This window comes from Camelus ferus, chromosome 16 (genome assembly GCF_009834535.1).
Source record: "Camelus ferus isolate YT-003-E chromosome 16, BCGSAC_Cfer_1.0, whole genome shotgun sequence".
Classification (NCBI taxonomy): domain Eukaryota; kingdom Metazoa; phylum Chordata; class Mammalia; order Artiodactyla; family Camelidae; genus Camelus; species Camelus ferus.
This window is the reverse complement of record NC_045711.1, coordinates 54,619,859-54,641,494: the sequence shown is the minus strand read 5'-3', so window position 1 is coordinate 54,641,494 and position 21,636 is coordinate 54,619,859. Positions and strand designations below refer to the sequence as shown.

Sequence of the window (21,636 nt, the reverse complement as noted above, 5' to 3'; positions counted from 1 at the left end):
TGGGGCCAGACACCTTGGGTTCAAGTCCCAGGTCTGCCATTTACTAGCTGTGTGATTAATGAATGTCCTTACCTGTAAAGTGGAACTCATAGAGCTGCCAACTCATTGGGTTGTCATGAACAGAGTTCCTGGAATAGCAGGACAGAGTTCTGTAAGAGTGTGCTGTTGCTTTGGTTACTATTATTATCAACAAGTGAACCCTGAAATGAAGAACAAAGGCAGCAAGAATTTTTATTTTAAAGAATTTTAAAATCCTATGATGAATGTTTGATTTCATCTATTCAAGTTTGCACTTGACCCTTATTAACAACCACACAATGGAAGACTTTTGAGGAAATCTTGCTTCATGTCTTTAATTCTCACTAACGACACAGGCTATTCAACAGGCAGCAGTTTCTTTTCCAGAAAGAGGGACAAAAAGTTAAAAATAACTCAGTGCCCTTTGGTCCCCAGTGAGTTGGATGTGACCTGTCAACCCAGCTTTGGGGAAGTGTCTGTTCTTCCCAGGCTTGCTGTGTTGTCCCGAGGCCTCCAGGGGGCGCCGTACCCCCACACGAATCCAGTCTCTTGGTTCATATCTTTGCTTCAGATCCCTCAAGAACTGCCCATGCCCCAGGGCCCCATCTGCCCCGCCAGCCTCACCTGCTGGAATCCAGGACACCATCCGGGTTCTCAACCATTCTCTGTTCCAACACCCACCCCACTACTCTTCACTTTGTCCTTCCAGTGTGGGATCCTGTGGCTCGCCACCCAGCAGGGGTCTCCCCATCTTCCACCTTGGGTAACTGCATCATCCTGCACGGTGCCTAGCAAACCCGTGTGGAGGCAGGAAGAATACAGTACAACAGGTTCTTGGAGAGGCTGCCTTTCCCACTTCAGGGGCCCTGGAGAGCTTTCTCTCAGCTGGTTATTCACAGATGCTGAAGCTGTGGAATCTTGATCTCACCAATTTAAAGGATATCATCGTTAATTACAAAAACAATCATTTCTTCAGTAGCAAAAGGAGAAAAGACTTTGTGTCCCCCACCTCCAATTTTTTTTCCTCCACCTTCAGATGTTTCTCATCTCTGGGCAAGGGTAGAAAGCAACACACAGAATATTATTTTTCAATTTTTTTTCCCAATCTGAAGATTGCTTTCCCAGAACTGATGAAGGATAGAATGGTTTGGCTTTCCTGGACTGAGGATTCAGAGGCGTAGTGGGGAGGAGGAAGGGGAGATAACTCAGCAATATTGAACATAACACAGACATTAAAAGGTCCTACTCTAAATAGAAAGGAAGCAGTATGCTATAGAAACAGGAAAACCATAGTTGGAAATGCAATAATGAGTTACAAAAGAATAAACATGAAGATGTAAAAAAGAAAAAGGACATCAAAATAAAAAAAGGTGGGAATGCCAAAGGGGAGCAAGCAAATATAGATTTTTTTTCTTTCTTTTTTTTTCTTCATTATTCTTAGGATGTGTTGGAGCCTACGTGATTATCAGTCTAAAGGAAATAGATATAGTAATGGGTTGATATACTTGAAGAATAAGGTAACCACAAATCAAAAGCATACAATAGAGTTGCAAAAAAACAAAAAGAAACAAACTCAAAATGGCTTAAAGACTTAAGCATTAGACAAGACACTATAAACTTCTCACAAGAAAACATAGGCAAAACATTATTTTACATACATCTCAGCAAAGTTTTCGTAGGACAATCTACCCAAGCAACAGAAATAAAAGCCAAAATAAACTAATGAGACCTAATTAAACTTATAAGCTTTTGCACAGTAATAGAAACCATAAGCAAAACAAAAAGACAACCTATGGAATGGGAGAAAATAATTGCAAAAGATGAGACTGAACATGGCTTAATTTCTAGACTATATAAATAATTCATACAACTTAATAAGAAAAAAATAAACAACCAAATCCAAAAATGGGCAGAACAACTAAACAAGCAATTCTCCAATGAAGACACACAAATGGCCAATAGGCATATAAAAAAATGCTCAATATAGCTCAATTATCAGATAAATGTAAATCAAAACTACAATAAGTTATCATCTCACACCAGTCAGAATGGCCATCATTCAAAAGTACACAAACCATAAATGCTGGAGAGGCTGTAGAGAAAAGGAAACCCTCCTACATTGTTGGTGGGAATGTAGTTTGGTGCAGCCACTGTGGAAAACAGTCTGGAGAATCCTAAAAAGACAAAAAAAACTTATCACTTGGTCCAGCAATCCCACTCCTGGGCATATATCTAGAGGCAACTTAAATCCAAAAGACACCTGCACCCCAATGTTCACAGCATAACTGTTTACAATAGCCAAGACATAGAAGCAAACTAGACGTCCACTGACAGATGACTGGATAAAGATGTGGCAATTAGATATAACAGAATATTACTCAGTCATAACAAAGAATGAAATAATGCCATTTACAGCCACATGGATGGACCTGGAGATTATCACACTAAGTGAAATTAGTCAGACAAAGACAAGTAACATATGATATCACTTATATGTGGAATTTTAAAAAATGATACAAATGAACTTATTTATAAAACAAAAACAGACTCACAGACTTAGAAAACAAACTTAGGAGTTTGGGATTAACAGATACAAATTACTATATGTAAAACAGACAAACAACAAGGATTCACTGTAGAACACAGGGAACAATATTCAGTATCTTGCAATCTATAATGCAAAAGAAACTGAAAAGGAATAGACTATATATATGTACAACTGAATCACTATGCTGTATACCTGAAACTAACAAAATATCATAAATAAACCACATTTCAATTAAAAAAATGATAAGCTGTAAATACCTTTATTCAAAGAAAATATTCAACTCTTCCCTCTTACAAAACATAAAATGGGAAGCTTGAGCAGGACCAAATTATACTGAATGGGTGGTTACATATCGTCTCCAGCACCTGGCCCATGCTACACACACATCGTGTTTTCCTACAGGTAAGAATGGCCCTGGCTACACAGGGAGCGAGTCCTGCTGTGACAAGTCCTCTGTGCCAGTGGCCTCATTGTCACCACTCCATCTCACCAGGAGGCCAGGGTTTTCAGAGGAGAGGGGACACAGAACTCATTCACTTCAAATCTATTTCCCAAGAAAAGCTATGGAAAGACCAAATTCACTTGCAGTGTGGGAAACGTGAGCAGGGACCCTAAGCAGAAAGACAAGCCCAAAGCAAGACAGCCCGACATTCACATCGGAACCAGAACAATGACCATCTGGCCCCAGTTAAATGACCACCACCTCACCTGCAATGAACTGTTTGTACTCAATGTCAGGGATGTTTTTGTTGAGACTTGGGGGATCAAAAAAGTCAGACCAGGGAATCCGGACCTGGTGGATGTCGGGGCTCTGCCAGTGGTAGAGGCAGCCCCAAGGGGGGAGCACCAGTACCAACTCCTCCATCTTCAGCAGGATCTTCAGGAGGAAGGCAATGTGGATGCAGATGTTCCTATGGAGGCTGAAGTCCTCTGGAGTGTTGATGCCACACAGAAGGTACCTGGCAGTGAGCAAAGGAGAGCAGGTCTTCAGGGCCAAGCCTCTCTGCAAAGGAATCCCAGCTTAGATATAATAGATATAACAGGAATCCCTGCACAGTCCATGGCCTAGACTCCAGACACATTCAGCAGCTTCTACTTCGAGTCCGGGAGCAGATGCAGAAGGCATCTTGGCATCCGTCTAACACTGCTAAGCACCTGACTAGCAACTGAGCACCCGTTCTCCAGGGGCTATCAAACTTCTTGATCTACAGAACCCTATACACTCTTAACAATTACTGAGAACTCCAAAAGGCTGCTATTTATGTGAGCTAAACCTATCAATAGTTCCAGTGTTAGAAGTTAAATAAGAACTTAAAAAATGTTTATGAATTCACTTAAAAATATTAACAACCTACTACATGTTACCATTAATACTCTTAAACAAAAAATAACTCTATTTTTCCAAACAAAAATCATTAGTGAGAAGAATAGCAGTGACTTTAATTTCTGCAAATCTCTTTTGGACTGGTGAGAGCTGAATTCTCCTATCTGCCTCTGCATTCCCTGTTTTGTGATATCACAGGCCAGGTTTTCCCTGGAAAACCCCACAGGAACTTGGGAGAGCAAGAGTTTGCAAAACGCAGGTGACATCCCGGAATTTCTATGAAAACGGTCTTGCACCTCAGGGGCCTTGGACACACTTTGATAACTGCTGCCTTATCCTAGGCGAGACTCTCCTACACAAGAGCCAGGTAAGGGTCCTGGCTTCTGTAATGAGTTACCACCAACACACCCCTCCCTTCTCTGTGTGTTTCCCACAACCTCCATTACTGCAGATGAGGATGTAATCCTCAACTGGGGCTTCTAATCCCAGAATACTGCTAACTTCGAGAGGGAGGTTCCCATCTACCATCCCTACACTCCACACAGTCTATTTTGAGTCAAGCCCTAGATAACTGCTAATCGGCACTGACCCTTGTGTCTTATTCCTGAGGTTTACTGAAGGAACCAACATCTGGATGGAACTGAAATTTCCCTGCAGATAAACAAGGCTGATAAACCACCCCATTCCAACATTTGATTCTAAGACTCTTCAAAACCGGGGTAAGACCCCGCTTCATCAAGAGGGGTCCTATGCCTACCCTTCCCAGGGGGTTCTGGGAGGCCGTGGCCACCCAGGGCAACCCAGACTTGTGGGCCCAGCCCCAGGGCCTGAGGGGGAGGAAAGCCTGAGGCTGTGCCCCAGCCCTGTCTGCCCCCGCCCCAACCCACCAACACAGCTCCTCCCCGGCCGCCACCCCAAACCCGATCCCACCCCGGTCCATGTTCACCGGTCCCGCCAACAGCATGGTCGGACGTTTACCATCTGTGGGACGCCGCCCCAGACAGGATGTCGGCCGCCGACTGACCAGGCCAGAACTAGTCGCCCAGCCGAGCAAGCCGCCATTCCCAGCAGCAAGCACCGCCATGATCCCGGGCAGCTATGCACTTCTGGAGCCCACTCTCCATCCCAGAAGTGCACGCCGGCCAGCGAGGAGCGCAGTGCCTGTAGCTATGGCAACTCCGCGGGGCCCTCCTCTAGCTCTTGCGACGTACATCCTCCTGAGGCTAGATGGAGGCTAGATGTCCAAGGGCAGAACTTGTGGAGTCAATGGGAGCCAGGGCACAGCCAGGAAGGAGGTGGGGGGGAGGCTTATGGGGTAGCTAGGGGGGCTGGGGAGGGTGGGGCCGCGCTGACTTCCTCACCTGCAGGTGGGGCTGGAGGCTGGGGTGGTGCTGCCACCAGTAGGTGGGGCAGCAGGGCGGGGCACCCTCACATGTCCCTGTGCGGGGCTCAGCCTGGGCTATGCTGCAGCCTCCACTTGCACCGGACGTGGACCCGGGCTGCGGGTGGGCAAGCTAGAGGACTGAGCCCAGGAACGCACGGCTGGCCAGGTAAGGGACCTGATGTGAAGATCCACCAGGCCTGGTGCAGGCCTTATATTCACACTGCTGGGCAGTTTCCAAGAAGACAGGATCTGTCCCAAGATGGGAGGTAGGGCAGGGGTGCTAGATGCCGCATTGGGTGTGGTCTCACAGGATAGCCATGGTGAGAGGGCGCAGAGCGGACCCTGTGTTGGCAGGGCTAGGAATTTGGGGTATAGGGTGGGGATGGTGTGTGCCTTGCTCTGTGGTCTCCTCAAGAGCAAGGGGCTTTGTTCTCCCCACCCTTCACTGCAGTCCCTGCCTTCCCTAGCACCATTACCCCTGCCCCTGGAGTGTCCCATGACTTCTCCCCATACTGGGGAAATCTCTGTTAGAGGTACTGAGCTCCCAGTGGCTCCAGCCAGAGGGTGGGGGGCTGTATCTGACCAGTTAGGACACCTGGATCCTTTATATGAAACCTCAGACCATAATGCAGGGGTGCACAGAGGCCCCTCAAACAGGATTCCCTGCATGGCCCTCCCCACCACGCACCCACAGCGCAGCTGCCACACTGGGCCAAGCCTGCTGGAGGGCTGCTGGTCCCTCTTCTCCTGTCCCTGATCAAGAGTGCACCGCCCACACTGCTGGGTATTTAGGGGGCCTTAAAAGGGCAGTTGGTATTTTCATGGGCAAATACTTGCTCTTTTTGGAAGATTTGAGTGCAAAGGGATGTAGGATATGCTTTTTCTGTTGCCCTGGAACTGGTGACTGGGATATAAACTTAAGTCAAAGCAGTTTTTAGAGAGAGCTGCAAAACATCTCACAACCAAAGATCACTGTTCTCCAACAAAGGCAACACCACCTGCTGGGTGGGGGGCCTGGCCCCTCTTTCTGGAGGTTGGGGATTGCACCGCCCAGCTGGTACAGAGCCCAAAACAGCTCTGAACACACTGGGAGTTGCTTCTCACAAGACCTGTGGTCTCCAATGCAGGTAGGGCTCCAGAGCCCAGGGCCAGCATGGTGACTCTGCTCCCGCTGTCCATCCTAGGAGGTCTAGGTGTCCTCCACAGCCCTTCCACCATTGTTTCCTTTAGAAACACCCCCCAGATGAAATGGGTTTGAGAACAGGGGAGCTGGAAGCCAGCAGCCACTGCCCAGAATGCAGACCCAGGGAGGGGCATCTCCTCTCCATGCACTCTGACCTCCCCTCCTCTCTCCCAATTTGCCCACCCATCTCCTCCTTCATTTCTTGATTGATCCCTGGATAGTGTTCCTTACCAGGAATGACCTGGGAGAAGTTTTATGAGCCTTTAAGGGAAAAAAAAGAAATCTATATACAAATTACTGAAATTAACTTCCATCTTTCCCAGGAAAGTCCTCTTTCCAAAGTTTAAGGCTAGTCAACAGGGTGTCAAGTTGCCTAACCACTCACATCTGAGCAAGTGCTAACTCCCTCCAGCTGCCCGCAGCATCCACCTGTGGAAACTTAGCCATGAGAGGGCAATAAATCTCTTTCCCCACGCCAGCACCAGCATGGCTTTGGAGGCAGTGAAGGCCGAGAGAAATGGCCCAACCCTGAGGCTTGGGGGGTCTCTAGCCACAGCCAGAGGAACTGGGGGTTTTCAGAGCTAGCTCAGCAGGGAAACCAGGCAAGGCCGCCTGGCCCAAGTCTTCCCTGCACAGAGAGCCCCATGAACTGCTCTGGGCCCCACTCCCCAATCGGGCTCCCTGCAAAAAGTTACCACATGATCCCCACCTGAGAAGGGAGGAGGACGGCCCTTTGGCCTGGGGTCCCAGCAGATGTGTCCTGTGAGACCTGTGGCCACATATCTTCCTTGTCTCCCCAGGTCTCTGAAGGGTCCGTGCTGGGCATTCTGGTGGTCAGGGACACTGGAACAACTCTAAACTGAAGAAGGACAGAGAGACTCTTCTGTCAGCAAGGATTCCAGGGAGACGCCTTGCCCAGAACAGGGGACCGTGTCCTGAGTAGACCCCTGAGAGGCAGTGTGGGGCTGGGGATATCCTCTTCAGGGAAGGGAGCAGGTGTGCTTCCTTGAGGGGGACCCTGTTTTGTCTAGTCATGTCCTCGTGTGAGACTCATTTACAAACACCTCCCAGTCGAACTAGAGGTGGTCCCAGGGGTCGGGGCAGAGGAGGAGAGTGAAGGTGGCAGCCTTAGGGCCCCTGACACACACAGGGAGCCAAGGGTCAGTGGGAACATCTTCAGAGTCTGGTGCAGGAGAGGAGGACGGGTGCTAAGAACGTGCCAAGTCCTGCAATAAAGGAACCCATGACCACAAGACACAGGAGGCCTTCCACCAAAGCAGGGAGATAGAAATTTAGACCCAGGCTCTGAGAAACTTGAGAGGGGCTGGAGAGTCCCAGGAGCCCTGAGGAGCAGCTCTCCTAGGGGTACAGACATCCCAATACACACATTTCTCATGGATGCTTTTTGGGGTGCAGAGTGATACCAGGATCCTGAACTTAGTATGGAATCCCACCCCCTTGTTCATCATGGTTCCTGGCAATAAATTGCTGTCATTTGTCTCTGGACATGCACAGGGGAGCTGACTGCTGTGAGGGTCACTGCAGGACTGGAAGCTTCTGGTGTGGGCTCTGTGACCACAGAAACCCAGGGGGATTTCTTAACGGGAGCACCTGGAGACCATGCCTGCCAGGACCACCCTCATGGGATGGCCAAGGAGCCCATGATACCCAGGCCACCAAGTGACCAAGTTGTGAGGCTGCCTGGTGTTTCTTGGGGTGTGTAGATTCCTATGGTCAGCACTTGGGCCTAGGACAGGAAGATGGTCTGCCTAAAGACGGGACTGCCCTTCTGAAGGTGGCTCCAAACACCTGCAGGGAAACTGCTCCCAGGGCTCCTGGAGGTGCATAGTGTGAGTGTCCTGTCAGTCATGTGGGGTCACCTCCCCCTGATGCAGAGGCAGACCTCCCCCTTGAGGCCCAGGGGACACCTGGCTCTGGTCCCGCCTGTGTGCCCTGGACACACAGAGCCCCAGAGCTCTGGCACTGCCTGGTTTGTGGTCGTGTCGGGGCAAGGAAGGCCCAGGGAAGGGGCTTGTTCATGGGCAGGGGCCACTCTGCAGGGATGCTGGACCTGGCAGCAATGTGGTCCTTCAGAACTCCCCTGGGCTGGGTTTCCTACCAGTGAGATGGAAGAGCCTCTCCTTCCTGGGGTGCAGTTGGGGGAACTAGATCCATCATGAATGTCAGCCCTGAAAATGGAGGCTGCGCTACATCCATTCCTGGAAAGAAAAATCAGGCCCCTCCAGCCCAGGTGACTCAGAAAGTCATTCAGCAATGTTGGGGGTCCCCAGTTTTGGCTTTGAATTAGAGCTGAGTGGCTCAGGAGGCCAGGTCCCCGCCTGTGACTCCAGGAGTAGGCTTTCAGCTGGCAGACGGGATCCTCACAAACACCTGTGTCTTTGTGGGACACTTCCCTCTGACCAGCTGGGAGGCATGGTGCAGTTGTGGGAAATCGTTTTTCCATGAGCAGAGGGCCACCAAGTGGTGGGGGCACAGGAGACAGTGAGAATGAGTCCCGCAGCCTTTCTGGAATCAAAAAACTGGCAAAGTTGAAAAGTGTATAATTTGTTTTATTGAATGGGCTGTTTATGTACGTTTGGAGGGCCAGGTTCAAGGACTCTGCATCCCTCCAGGACAATAGCCTCAAGAGAAGAACAGACAGAGCAGGAGGAAATCTGGGGTTTCTCCCAGGAATGAGGCAGAACAGGGATTTCTGCAGATTTGCAATAAGTCCCCTATCACTGAGCATGGGGTTACAACCCCACGTGACCGCTGTCGTGTTTGGCTTGGGCTCTGGGTTGGCCTGATCTTGTATTCTTCCAGCTGAGTTCCAGGAACTCAGAGGGTAGACTTAGAGAACCTGTGTTTGGAATCCGGTGAGGAGGTGGAGTGTCCTTTATCCTGAGTCCCCTCAGCCTAATCACTGTAGCTGAGGCCCAACACCCCCTAGGCCCCCAAGGTGGCCGTGGAGGGAGAGCAAGCCTGGCAGGTGATCCAGGGGTCCCACTGCTGTGTTCATCCCTTGTCTTTGTTCGCTTTCATCCCGGAAGGTGTGATTGTCGCATGTCATGGTGACCAGCAATCCGTCTTCTCTGTCAGGTGGGGTCCCCACCTCCACTCAGCCTTCTCTCTGCATGGATTCTGAAGGACCAGGCACACTTGAAGTTCTGAGTTTGAGCAGTAAGGTGGAAACAAAGAAACCAATGGGAACAAAGAAACAAGTGATTGTGGCAAAGCTCTCCACCACAGAGAAGCTGCCCTGAGTGGAAGGGAGTGTGTGGGCATGCCCATTTTTTTCCTGTCTCCCAGTGCTCTTAGATTTCTTATTGTAGCCCTGCATGGTTACAACAAAATGATCTGCAAAGCTGAAAATATTTACTCTCCAGCTTTTACAGAAGAGGCTGGCCAGCCTCTGGTCCCCGTACTGGGCAAGTGATTGGAGTACCTTTCCAGTTTGGAAACAACTGGGCAGGCCCAGGTTTGCAAAAGTCTTTAAGAGTAGTTACGGAGTTTTGCTTCTAAAAATTTTTTGACGGCTGTATACTTCTGAGCTGAGGTTTTGCTGTGTAAATCTGAGCTGGGATTTTCTCACACTGTTTCTCACTTCTTATACCGGACATCCCTAAATTCCAAGGGGAACTGGATATTAAGGAAGCCATGGAGTTTAGGAAAAGGATACAGATCTCATTTCCTTTTAAGCATCGGTGTACCTCCATCCTAGGCAGTATCGGTTATGTGTTATTGCTATGGGAAATAAATAGTAACCAAATTTATAGAAAACAGTGGGTCTTTAGGTACACAAGTTCATCTTTTCAACATTTTTTGTAATGTTTTCAGTTTAAGATGACCATTCCTGAGAAACAGGCATCCTGTTAGAATGAAGTAGCATTTTCCCTGAGCCATACTTAATTTTTATTTCTTAGACAGCAGGAAGGGCAATCACACATCACACATTTGTGGACATCAAAGATAAAATGTAACTTTCTGGGAGCACACTCCCCTAGTCCCCACCTGCTCTTTTCACTGTCCCATTCTCCCTGAAGGCTCTTTCGTATCTTCTGCTCATGGCTCCAGTAACTCTTTCTTCCTCCTCGTTCCTCAGCTGGTAAGTTTACTTTTCTAATTTAACCAAGCAAACTGAAGCCAACAGAAGAGAAATTTCACCAGCAACTCCCAGAACATCTGCTCGCCTTCTGATGTCTGTGACCTCAGTCTCGCTGCCCCACCTTTTATTACAGGTGACATCGAAAGCCAGTTTCTCCAAAAGTCCCTGGGGCCCCATCCCTCCAATATTCTCCAGGCTGTCACTCCAACAATCATCCTCTCTCTCACTACCTCATCTATTTTGTTCTTCTGCTTGTTGGCTCCTATCAGTATATAAACTTCCATTCTCTTAAAAGAAACAAACAGCACTCCTTGACCCTAATTCACCCCCACTAATTGCCACCCTGTGTCTTTGCAGCAAATTTTTAAGGAGTTGTTTAAATTCACTGTCTACATCTTCTCTTGAGCCATCCCCTTTTACACCCACTCTGGCTTTTCCCCTGATCCCTCATTCTATGGAATCTGCTCTGTCAAGACCATCAGTGACCCCACGTTTCTGAATAAAGCAGTCAGTTTTCAGTCCTCATCATGCGTGGCCCCTTGGCAGCATTTGTCCCAGCTCTTCCATCACTCCTCCCCCATGTTCCTGCTTTACTTGGCCTCCAGCCCATCGCTCTGTCTGCTTTCTGCTTTTGGTCCACTGGCTGGTCCTTTGCCAATGTCTCCTCTTTCTTCCAAACATTTACTGTGGGTGTACCCCAGAGTTGGGTCCTGGGTCTCTCCTCTCTCTCTCTGCTATACCTTAGGTGGAAGAAACCAGCCTTGAAAATTGACATGCCATCAATTTCTCGATTTGTCCAAAACTCCCTGATTTGCCCTTTCCATTTGGACCCCTCTCCCTGAGACTCATATTCTTTTTCTTTCATTCATCTTGCTTTCACATTCATACATATGTTCTACTATGTAAGTTACTTTTCCAAATTTTGAATCAGTCCATATATATCATGTAAAATGCTCAAATCTCTATTATTTCCACTAAGATGCTTATTCTACCTTAAAATATTTCTGCATTTCTGTATTTATGTGAATAAAGCAAATAGTATTTCTACAAGCCTCATAGTTAAACAGTGTGTTTGTTTGGGGCTATTATGTAACATGAAATAATGATACATCAACATAGTCCTTTTTCATTTATTTTTATGTAACACTGAGATGATGTTTTTGCACTGAAGGTTGGTTTTATTGAAATTTTACCTACATTATGGGCAGTCAGTTTATGTGAAAGCCATTTGTCCCCTTTTCTGATATATTTTCCATTTGGCTATGTACAACATATACCTTGGCATGAAGTAAAATTCCAATATCATTCACATAATACAAATATGTAAATTATAGTTTTTAAATGTTAAAAAAAATCCTCTACCTATTAAGCATTTCTGGGGCAATATCTAATAGACCCCTTAACCATGACATTGAAGAACTGAGCTGATTCCAGCCCCTTTCCACCTGTTCAGCCCCACATTGTCCCATTCCTTGTGGATGGAGAGGACATCCCTCCGATTGTCCAGGTCCAGATTTTGGAACAATGTTCTTTCTCTCTCTTCCTCTTACACACACAGAGAGCAAATCCAGCTTGTTAGAAAATTCTGACTATTCTGTCTTCATTAACCACCTACTCCCTGCCCTCCTAGGAGCCACCTCCAGCCCCTTCCTGGACACCAATAGCCTCCTGCTTCCATCTTTGCTTTCCTACAATCTCCCATCCACAAAGTCAGAGGGAGCCTGTAAAAGCATACATTGAGGGGGTGGATGTAGCTCAGTGGTAGAGCACATGCTTAGCGTGCATGAAATCCTGGGTTCAATCCCCAGCATCTCCATTAAAATAAATAAATTACCCTCCCCCCCAAAAAAACCAAAGCAAAAGCATAAATTTGACTACATCACCCCTCCCCTCAAAACTCCCTAAAAGGGCCACAATTTCATTAGGAGCCAAAGTCATCACAAAGTCCTTAGGACCCGACTTGCTCTGCCCACCCACCCACACTCTCCCCCTCACTCTGGGGGCCTCTGGCTCTGGCTCTTACTTCTTCATCCGGGTTTATTCTGCTTCAAGTCCATTACTCTGTGAGATGTGCCAGAATTGCCTTATTCCCTCGTGCCTGCCTCCCACCCCACCGCCATCACCTGAGTTTGCTCATATCACTCTTTTTTTTTCCCAAGCTCTTGTTACCTACAAAATGCTTCCTGTTTCCTCTGCTAAAACTCTGAGACCCCAGTGATGGGGAGTCATGTCTATTTTGTTGACTGATAAAGCCTGAGAGCCTTGGGAACGGGTCTAGTTACTAGATTCCCTGTAGGTAGTAGGAGCTTATACAGATTTGCTGAATGAATGCAGAAGCCCTGGTCCAATCCTATGGAGTACTTCTGTGTCCTTCTCAAAGAATAACCTTTCCTCCTGAGAGGGGGTGACCACTTCCTTAGTGATCAAAGGTAAGATCTTTTTGCTTTATGCTGTTAATCTTAGGTGGGGAGACTGGGTGATCTTCATATATATTTTAAAATTTGATTCACTCTGCAGTTTGTCTTTAGTCTCTGTATCCTTTTGAGAAACTGTTTATGAGTGATCACTCTTCCATCAGATTGAATAGGGTCCAGGGGGAAGGACGAAGCCTGTCCCATCGGCCATCCAGTGCATCATGTCCTGTGACCCAGTGAATGCTCAGCACATAAGTGAACAGACAGGAGTGAGTGAAGAGATAGGAGCATCTTCTTATTGTGGTGGCTGCTCTCAGTCCAATGCCTTGAGATTTGGGGGAGAGTTTACAAGTGTGGAGGGGAGAGGGCAGGTCCTCTATGCTCTTCCTGAGTGCCCTGGCCTTACCCATTCCCCCAGTCCCCTCTGGGCAGCCAAGCTGAGGAGCTGGGCCACTGAGGGATGTGCTGATCAATAATCCACCTTCACCCCAAGTCCGTGGGGTAGGCACACCTGGTTGTAGAATCTGGAGTCAGGTCCTTGGAGGAATTCCTCACCGAACTATGTTTTGGACCTTTTATTTTTCTCTATAGCCTCCAGCTGAAGAAGACTGTCTTTGATACATGAAAGATGAGGACGCCTACTGTCCCCACGGAGCCCAGGTGGGGCTGGGAATCTGCTGTTTGTACAGCCAGTGGGCTCGTGTTGCTTTGGGCATCCCTGTGCCTGAATTCCTGCAGTATACTTGGTGGTAAGTGTGAGGGTGCCTGGCAGTGAGGGAAGCGGGTCAGGAGACTGCACAGCTGGGGAGAAGTTAACCTGGGGTTAGTGGGAGCTGGCTGATGCATGGCATCTCAGTGCAGAGAACTCTCCACACTCAGATGGGTTCCCACTTCTGCAGAGGCCCTTTGATGAGGGTGCTGGGCTGTCAGCACAGCAGGGTCCCTGTGAGGATTATGGTGCCTTCAGGTAGTGGGAAGTGACAGGTCCAGCGGCACTTAAATTAACTGCATACCCGAAGCCAGCCCCCACCTCTTTCAGCCTGTTCCCTAATCTGGAGAGATAGAATGATGTTAACCATCCTGTGGGATTGTTGATGGTCTGGGACAGACTAGAGAGTCAGGAGCTGGAATTCCTCTGTCCCCTGATAGATTTCCTTCCTTCCAACTATTTGTTCTCACAAGCTCAGTCTCTGTCTCTCTCTCACTTGTAACTTTCTCTCCTGTTCTGGTTTCATTTGATTTCGACTCCCCCAATCCCCAGATGAACTTGATTTCTGTGTGTCAGTTCCAATTTCCCAGGATAGAAGCTCTGTCTCCCTCTGGATCAGTTGTCCAACCATCAGTTGTAGCCAGAGGAGCAAGACCCTCTGGGATCCCAGTGGAGGGGCTCTGCCCAGACCCCCAGACACCACTGTGATAGCACATAGCTCTCCAAGGAGGTGATACTGGCTGTGACTTGGTGTCAGTAAGTGTGAATTTATGTCTTCTCTTGTTCCACCTTCATCCTCCTAAAGAAAGATGAAAATTAAACACTCCTGGGATCTGTGTTATCGAACACTCATGGTGAGGGCTAAGGGGGCTGGATTCTCTGCTGCATTTAAGGGGCTACAGTGATTCCCCAGTGATAGCCTGTGAAGGGAACAGCACCATCACCACCCGGCACTTAGGGCGCTGAGTCTGCATGACGTCGAGCCAGGCTTCTGACAACAGCTCAGGTGTCTGATCTGACCAGTTAGCCTTTGAAATCAACCAGCTTTGGATTCCTCAATCCCTCCCTGAGGTTTTACCTGAACCACAAGCTTCTATATCTCTGAAGACAAATGAAGAGGACCCTTCACATAAGTCGTTCTCACAGCCCTGTGCAGGCCTTTGTGCTGCACGGTCTCCCCAGTGAGTTGACTGTGGTTGATATTTTACTGGTCTTAGAAATAGTCTGGTTTCCCGATGTACTGTTTCACTAAACAAGCAACAGAAGCCACCTCTGGCTGATAAAAGCAAAAAAGGGAATTAATGATAAGATACTGGGAAGGTGAGTCGAGTGGCCAGGACCAGAGCTTACCTGGGGAACATAGGAGGTGTTGGGGATCCCTGGTCACCAAGCACCAGGCCAGGCGGGGTGCTGCCAGGCCCCTGCTGTGCCAGCACGGACCCCTCCTCCACCCCAGCCCTCCACCCCACTCACTGCAGGTTCGTGTCCCGGCAGGGCCGGGTCACACTGAAGCCACCAGCACACACCTCAGTGGGGGAGTTGGCCCCATCTCAGCTGAGGGCATGCCTGGTGTGGGGAGATGCCCAGTTAGAGGAAGGCAGCTCTCCTACTGTTCCGAGTTAAGGTGCAAGTTAGTGCCCATCACTCAGGAAAGCCAGGCTGGTCGGACCTCATTGTGGTGACTAGGCCGTCTGAGTTCACTTATTACTTTTTATGTTGGAAGGTCCTGGAGGGAGAAAAAGTGGAGGTTCTAGTACTTATTTTGTATTTTCCACATACCAGGTGCGGTAAGCAAGCCACTTCACATAAATAGGCCACAGAGCAAGTCGTGCAGTCAGGCCTCTGCATCCCCAAAACCCATGTCCCCATTGGCTCCATAGTTACCAGTGGAAATTGGGGGGATTTATGGGACTGTGTGCTCATGTGGGGGCTGAGATGTGTGTATTTAAATCCACATCTTCTGAAACTCACGTAGAACCACAGCCACTGATTGCATGGAGGGAGAGGAGGGGAGGCTTCCAGCCTCTGGTCCAGCTAGTGAGGAGCTCAGAAGTTGCTCCTCCTGTCCTGAAAACAACATCAGAGCTGAGGGAGCTGCAAACCCACTGCTCTTCTTAGATCCACCAGAAAACTGAGGAAAAAAGCTGCTCCCAACCCAGAGAGGTAGCTGGGCAGCCTCAGAGATTCACAGCTCCTAGCGCAGAATCCGCTGCTGTAAGAACTGCTGAGGCAGGCAGATTTCAAAGGTCCCTGAGACCAGCAGGAGGCTCAGCATGGAGATGTCTGAGTGTGAAAACTACAGGGGGCCAGTCAGAGGGGACCCCTGCTCTTTTTCATGCAGTTTACTTCCAAGACCATGCCCTGTTCTCAGAGTGAAGATCAGAGAAAAACCCCTCATGCTTCCTGCCAGGAAAGGAGAAAATAGCTCTATTGAAATACACCCAGATTCTGTTCCATTGGGGGGGTTGTGGTTTTTGTTTTTTGGGTTTTTTTAATGAGAAATTATTTTACCAGAGCCTAACCAACCTGGGGGAAGGGAAATACCTTCTGTTTCACACAAATTGGGGTGGGGAAAAGAGACAAACTTGTGGAGGTCACAACTCAGGGCACAGGCTCAGTGAGAACTAACCACAAGACTACAGATGCTCCCCTCTGTTCTGCCCCCCCATCACCTAATCTCCATGTCAGTAGGGCTCCTGTATAATAACAGGAATAAAACCAAAAGAAGTAAATGTCTCAGGAGTGTCTAGGGAAACCCAAAAAAAGCAGGGAGATGAAAACAAGTACAGACAGGTGGCTTTAGCCTCTCACACCAATAGCTGTAGCAAGCTACACACAGTGGTTCTCTTACCCACTGCATCCCATGATGCATGCTCACCTAGAATTTAGTGGAAGCAAATCCATATCAGAAGGGACACAACTGAAGAGGGATGCCTTTCCAGACTCTGAAGGGCAGACAGAGCACCAGCCTGGGTGAGAGCACTGTTAGGGCTGGGGTAGGGGGTGGGCTGCCTTTTCCCCAAATAGAGAAGTTCCTGAGGCCAGGAGAGTGGGAGGAAGGGCCATAGGGTTGAAGCAGCCAGACTTCTTCCTGAGAACTGATGGGATGCCTCCAAAGGACCATTCAGGTGACCAAACTGGGCCCTGAGTGTGGGAGACAGTCTGTCTGCCTCAGAGCCCAGGACTGAGGTAGGCGCACAGCAGGTATTATTTGGTTGGGGCCATTTCACTTCCCTGAAGTCCTGTGTAAAACATGAAGTGTGGAAGGTCTGGTGAGCACAGCTCCGCCCTAAAGATCGGTTTCAACTCCTGTCTTCCTGAAGAACAGCGTCTCTGATCCCGTCCTGGGTGACCTCACAGAGATCACCTTAGTGGCCCAGGATAGTGACCAGGAACATGTACCTTTCTGCAGCCAACCCCAGAGGTCCACTAATATATCATGTACTGGGAAGGATGAGTCCCTTTGCGCTGGTGCAACAGCAGAAGTTCTGCCACAGGCCCAAGTGGTGGTGTGTGGGACATGCAGGGGTGTAGGCGGTGCAAAGGTATAAGTGATGCCAGGGGTGCAGGGGCCGTGGAGGGTGCAGGCAATGCAGGGGATGCAGGGGTGCAGTCAGTGCAAGGGGTGCCAGGAGTGCAGGGGTGCAGGGAGTGCAGAGGTTCAGAGGCGCATGAAGTGCAGGAGGTGCAGGAGTGCAGGGAGTGCAGGAGTACAGGGAGGTGCTCAGGCACTTGGCCAGGATCAGAAGGCAGGCACACATCCTCACAGTCAGCCTGACCCCTGGAGGTGGGTGTGGTGTGTTTGGGACAGCAGCAGTGGCAGCGGGAGTGGGGCTGCCAGGGCAAGCCAGTCGATTCCTTCTCTTTCCCGCAGCCTGGCCTGGAGGTAGCCTTGTCCGCTGGAGATTCACCAGACGTTGGACTCCAAGTAAGCTTGCTCCTGGGAGGCAGGGCGGTTAGGTCAGGGGCAGCGGCAGCGACAGAGGCAGTGGGAGAGGAGGGTAGTAGCACTGCCCCTGGCTAGCTGGTGGATTAGCTCCCGTCTCCCCGGGGGCCGGGCCTGGGAGCAGCCTCTGCTGCCCCAGGTCTCAGGACACACCTGTCCCACTCAGCTTGCTGAGGAGGGGAGCAGGGGCAGTGCCATTAGGGTGCGGGGGTGACATGGGTAGGGAGCCTGCCACACGGAAGCCCGGCAATTTGCTCTGCTCCACCCTGTGGTGTGATCTAGTATCTGCCTCTACTGCCCAAGAAGCAGGATGCCCGTCTCCAGGTCACCTTGCTCCTGGGAGGCGGGCACGGTGTGACCAGGGGGCAGGTAAGTTGGCGGCTGCCGTGGGTAGGGGGTCTGCCCCGGGGGAGTTTGTGGATTAGCTCCCATCTCTGTGCAGTGTGGCTTGGGTGGCCTCTGCTGCACCAGGTCCTGGGACACACATGTCCCACTTTGCCTACTGGGGCGGGACAGTCAGGGTGCAGGGGCGCTGGGGAGTAGGGGACCTGTCATGTGGGAGCGGGTCCCTTTGGTCTCCTCTTCCCCGCGGCCAATCCTGGGGACGTCCCCTGATGCCCAAGAAGCCGGCTGCCTATCTCCCGGTCAGCTTGCGGGGGCGGGCGCGGCAACGGGGGCAGGTGGGCTGCGCCGTTTGCAGATCCAAATCTTTCCCTTGACCTGGCCTAGGGTGGCCTCTCCCGCCCAAGATTCGCCTGACACCCCACTCCTGGTCATGTTGCTCCTGGGAGGTGGGTGCGGTGAGATCAGGGGGCAGAGAGGGAAGGGATGCTTCCCCTTTTGAGCTGGTGGATTAGCTCCCATCTCCCTGGGAGCCTGACCTTGGAGCGGCCTCTGATGCCCAGGTCACGGGACACACCTGTCCTACTCAGCCTGCTCCCGGGAGGCAGGCACGATGAGGTCATGGGGTGGGGGCTGCAGCTGCTGTGGGCGGAGGGGAGCTGCCACAGGGGAATTGGTGGATTAGCTCCCATCTCTGGCAGCCTGGCCTGGTGGCGGCCTCTGCTGCCCCTCGTTCCTGGTCGCCCTTCTCCAGGTCATATTGCCCCGGGGGTGCAGTACAGTTGAGGGCGGCTGGGTGGTGGTAGGGGTATGAGCCTGCTACTCGGGACCCCGTGGGTTAGCTCCCGTCTCCCTCGCAGCCTGGCCTGGGGGTAGCTTCTGTTGCCCTGACCAACTAACCACCAACACCGGAGGCGGACAGGATGTGCTGAGGGTGTGGAGGCAGCAGGCCAAGGTGGCGATGGAGGGGGCTGCCCCTGGCCGGCCAGTCAATTTGTCTCCATTTCCCCTGCAGCCTGTCACAGGGGCAACCTTTGCTGCCCTAGGTTCACAGGATGCCCGTCTCCAGTTTATCCTGCTCCTGGGAGGCGGGCACAGTGCAGTCAGCCCAAGGTCTGGGCTCTCCCATGGGGAGGCACAGAACTCTCTTGGTCTCCTTTATCTTTATTCTTCAGTAAAGAGGTCAGTGTACCCAATTCTTAATCTTGAGAAAGTGTAGCCTGTGATGTGAAAGAGCTGCTGAACAGTGTGGTTTCTGGGTCAGTTTTCACATCAGCTGATGCTCCAGGCAGGCAGGAAAGCTATTACACAGAGCTTCTTAGCCTGGAGTTAGGGCATGGTCCCCGCCATCCTCACCATGCTTTTTCTAAATATGTTAATCCTCTCTTTTTCCTTGGTGACATTTTATGTTATTGGGTCAAAGATTGCTGGCATACTTATCCTTGTTCTCAAACATCTTTTAAACTTGGGTGAAGTGACAAGTAGGGGAAGAAGATGATTTACTGAAAGATAAGACCACTTAAATTTGCATTAAAATCACATTCTGTCAGTCTTTCTCAAATGATTTTTCTGATTCTAAATCCACAACCTAGGGAATGTTGTACTCCTGTGTAAATCATTGATCTTCACATTACATTTGTTGAGTGGGCAATGAGATTTGTTAATCAGGCTTATCCTTGAAAGGAGAAACTAAGGCTTTTGAGAATTCCTTGTCTGATGTCACCCAGGCAATCACAGTAGAAGATAGATCTGATGTAAAAGTCCCTCAGCTGCCTGAATTGCAAAGCTTCTGGGATTACTGATCCCTGAAATGCAGGTGACTCTTGATGATAATCTGGGGGATAGTTTATATGATCAGATCCTTCCCATCCCATAAATGGGTTCCATGGCCCCAGCCCTGGGAGAACTGGTCATAAGGGCTATATCATGAGGGGTGGGATGAGAAGGCAGAGGTGTAAGAGCTGGCATCACTGAGATTCCACACTTGCTAAACACAGAATCCAGAGACTCATTTTTGTTGGGTTCTGTTCTGGAATTGAGAGATTGTTCAGACATGATTCTTGCCCTTCAGGAGTCACTGCCTGGGTGGAAGTAACCTTTATAAAAACGTGGAAAGGATGGCGATTATAGTAGATGGGCTCTTATTGTACTCAGTGTGCCCAGGCTCACTCTTCCAGGCACTCGTGGGACTAATGAGAGTTATGTTATTCATTAATTCACTGAGTTATTATCCTTGAATTGATCATTTGTCCCACAGTAAGTGAAATAAAGGATCAGTAATCTGAGTTTTGTCCCCTCTCCTATCAGTGATTGTATCGATCCGTTAGGCGACCTGCGTATGCATTGTGAAATGGTGTGGTATTTCTTGCCCAATGGGACTGCATTGTCAATTTTGAGAATCAAGGGAGACAGCTCCTTGACAAACATGAACACCCACCGCCCCGTGAAACAGTGTTGTCGATGCTCAGGCCAGCTAGATGTAGACTGTGGTTCTAAACCAGAGTGTGTGTAGCGAACTTGGTGACTCTATGAACATACAGACTACTGGTCCCTACCTCTGGAGATTCTGAGAATCTATACCCCAGAATTCTGCATTTTAAGGAGCACTTAAATTAAATCTGATGAAGATGATCTGAGTGTCCCTCTGAGAAACACTGATGTGAGATGCACCAATATTGAGGATTCTCAGGGAGCGATGTCTTTTCAGGATGGTCCAAGGGCCCTCAATTGAGACTTTTGCCTTGGGTTTATTTATATGTGTTCAGAAGTGATGCCACTCACTTCCGATGCTTGTCAGCATGTTCTGTGCAGGGACTTGCACTCAGTAGATGGCAAAAACCATGATTCTTCAGGTCACTGATCTAAGTATGAGCAATCTTTTATTTTGGTTTTCTTTATAGCAATGCAGTCTCCCGAGAAGATATTCAGAATGAACAGCTTTGTGTCAGACTTTGGAAGACCGCTGGAGCCCAAGGTGTTATCTTGACAGGGCAATGAGGAATCTAGGTCCCTCTTTCACTGCTACATCAGTGAAGTGGACCACTTGGACAAGGCCAAAGCTTGTCTCCAAACCGCAGCCCCTGACAGTGACGTTCGGCTCCAGGAAGCCATCAGATGCAATAGGTGGCCAGAGGAAGAGCCAAACAGGCTTATGAAATGTGACATCCCCAACTTTGTCAACACGAACCAGAACTACTCTTTTGGGGGTGGTGATCTCCTGATTTTGGAACCACTGATTGTTCTAGAAAATAAGCCAGTTGCCCAGACCTCACACAAAGAATTGAAATGAGAAACGTGTTTTGTCAAGTGTCTTTCTGAAGATGTGAAGTCTGTCTTTGTATGGCAGGAAGTCCCCTTTCACAAAATTGTATGTGTTTGTGTCTGAGAGAGAGAAATGGAGACAGACAGAAAGACGAAGAGACAGAAGAGGACCCCTCAGAAGCGAGCTAGTTAAGGTGAGTTTTTGTGCCTTTAAAAAACATTTAGGATTCTGGGGAGGGGGCAAAGTATTTACACTGTCTCATTCTCCTCATTGGAAACCTTGGCCCCGTACAGTGTCACCATCCTTGAACGGGGGTTGGCACGTTACGTTGTTATCTGGCACTGCCACATCCACTCTCTGCACTTAGCACGTTGTTTTGCCTCTCAGGGCCGCCACTCTTT

The 21,636-nt window shown here is 49.4% G+C and overlaps 1 protein-coding gene and 1 pseudogene across 1 annotated transcript; one reads left to right on the top strand and one right to left on the bottom strand.

The window, feature by feature from the left end:
• Window positions 1-3,254: 3,254 nt before the first annotated feature.
• On the bottom strand, window positions 3,255-6,453 carry LOC116669309 (GDP-fucose protein O-fucosyltransferase 2-like). Its single transcript, XM_032498668.1, has 3 exons — window positions 6,379-6,453; window positions 4,869-4,924; window positions 3,255-3,525 (listed from the first exon to the last, which is right to left on the bottom strand). Exons 1-3 carry the CDS (start codon window positions 6,451-6,453, stop codon window positions 3,255-3,257), a joined length of 402 nt encoding a protein of 133 aa, XP_032354559.1.
• Window positions 6,454-20,902: 14,449 nt separating this feature from the next.
• On the top strand, window positions 20,903-21,262 carry LOC116669308 (annotated as a pseudogene).
• The last annotated feature ends 374 nt before the right edge of the window (window positions 21,263-21,636 follow it).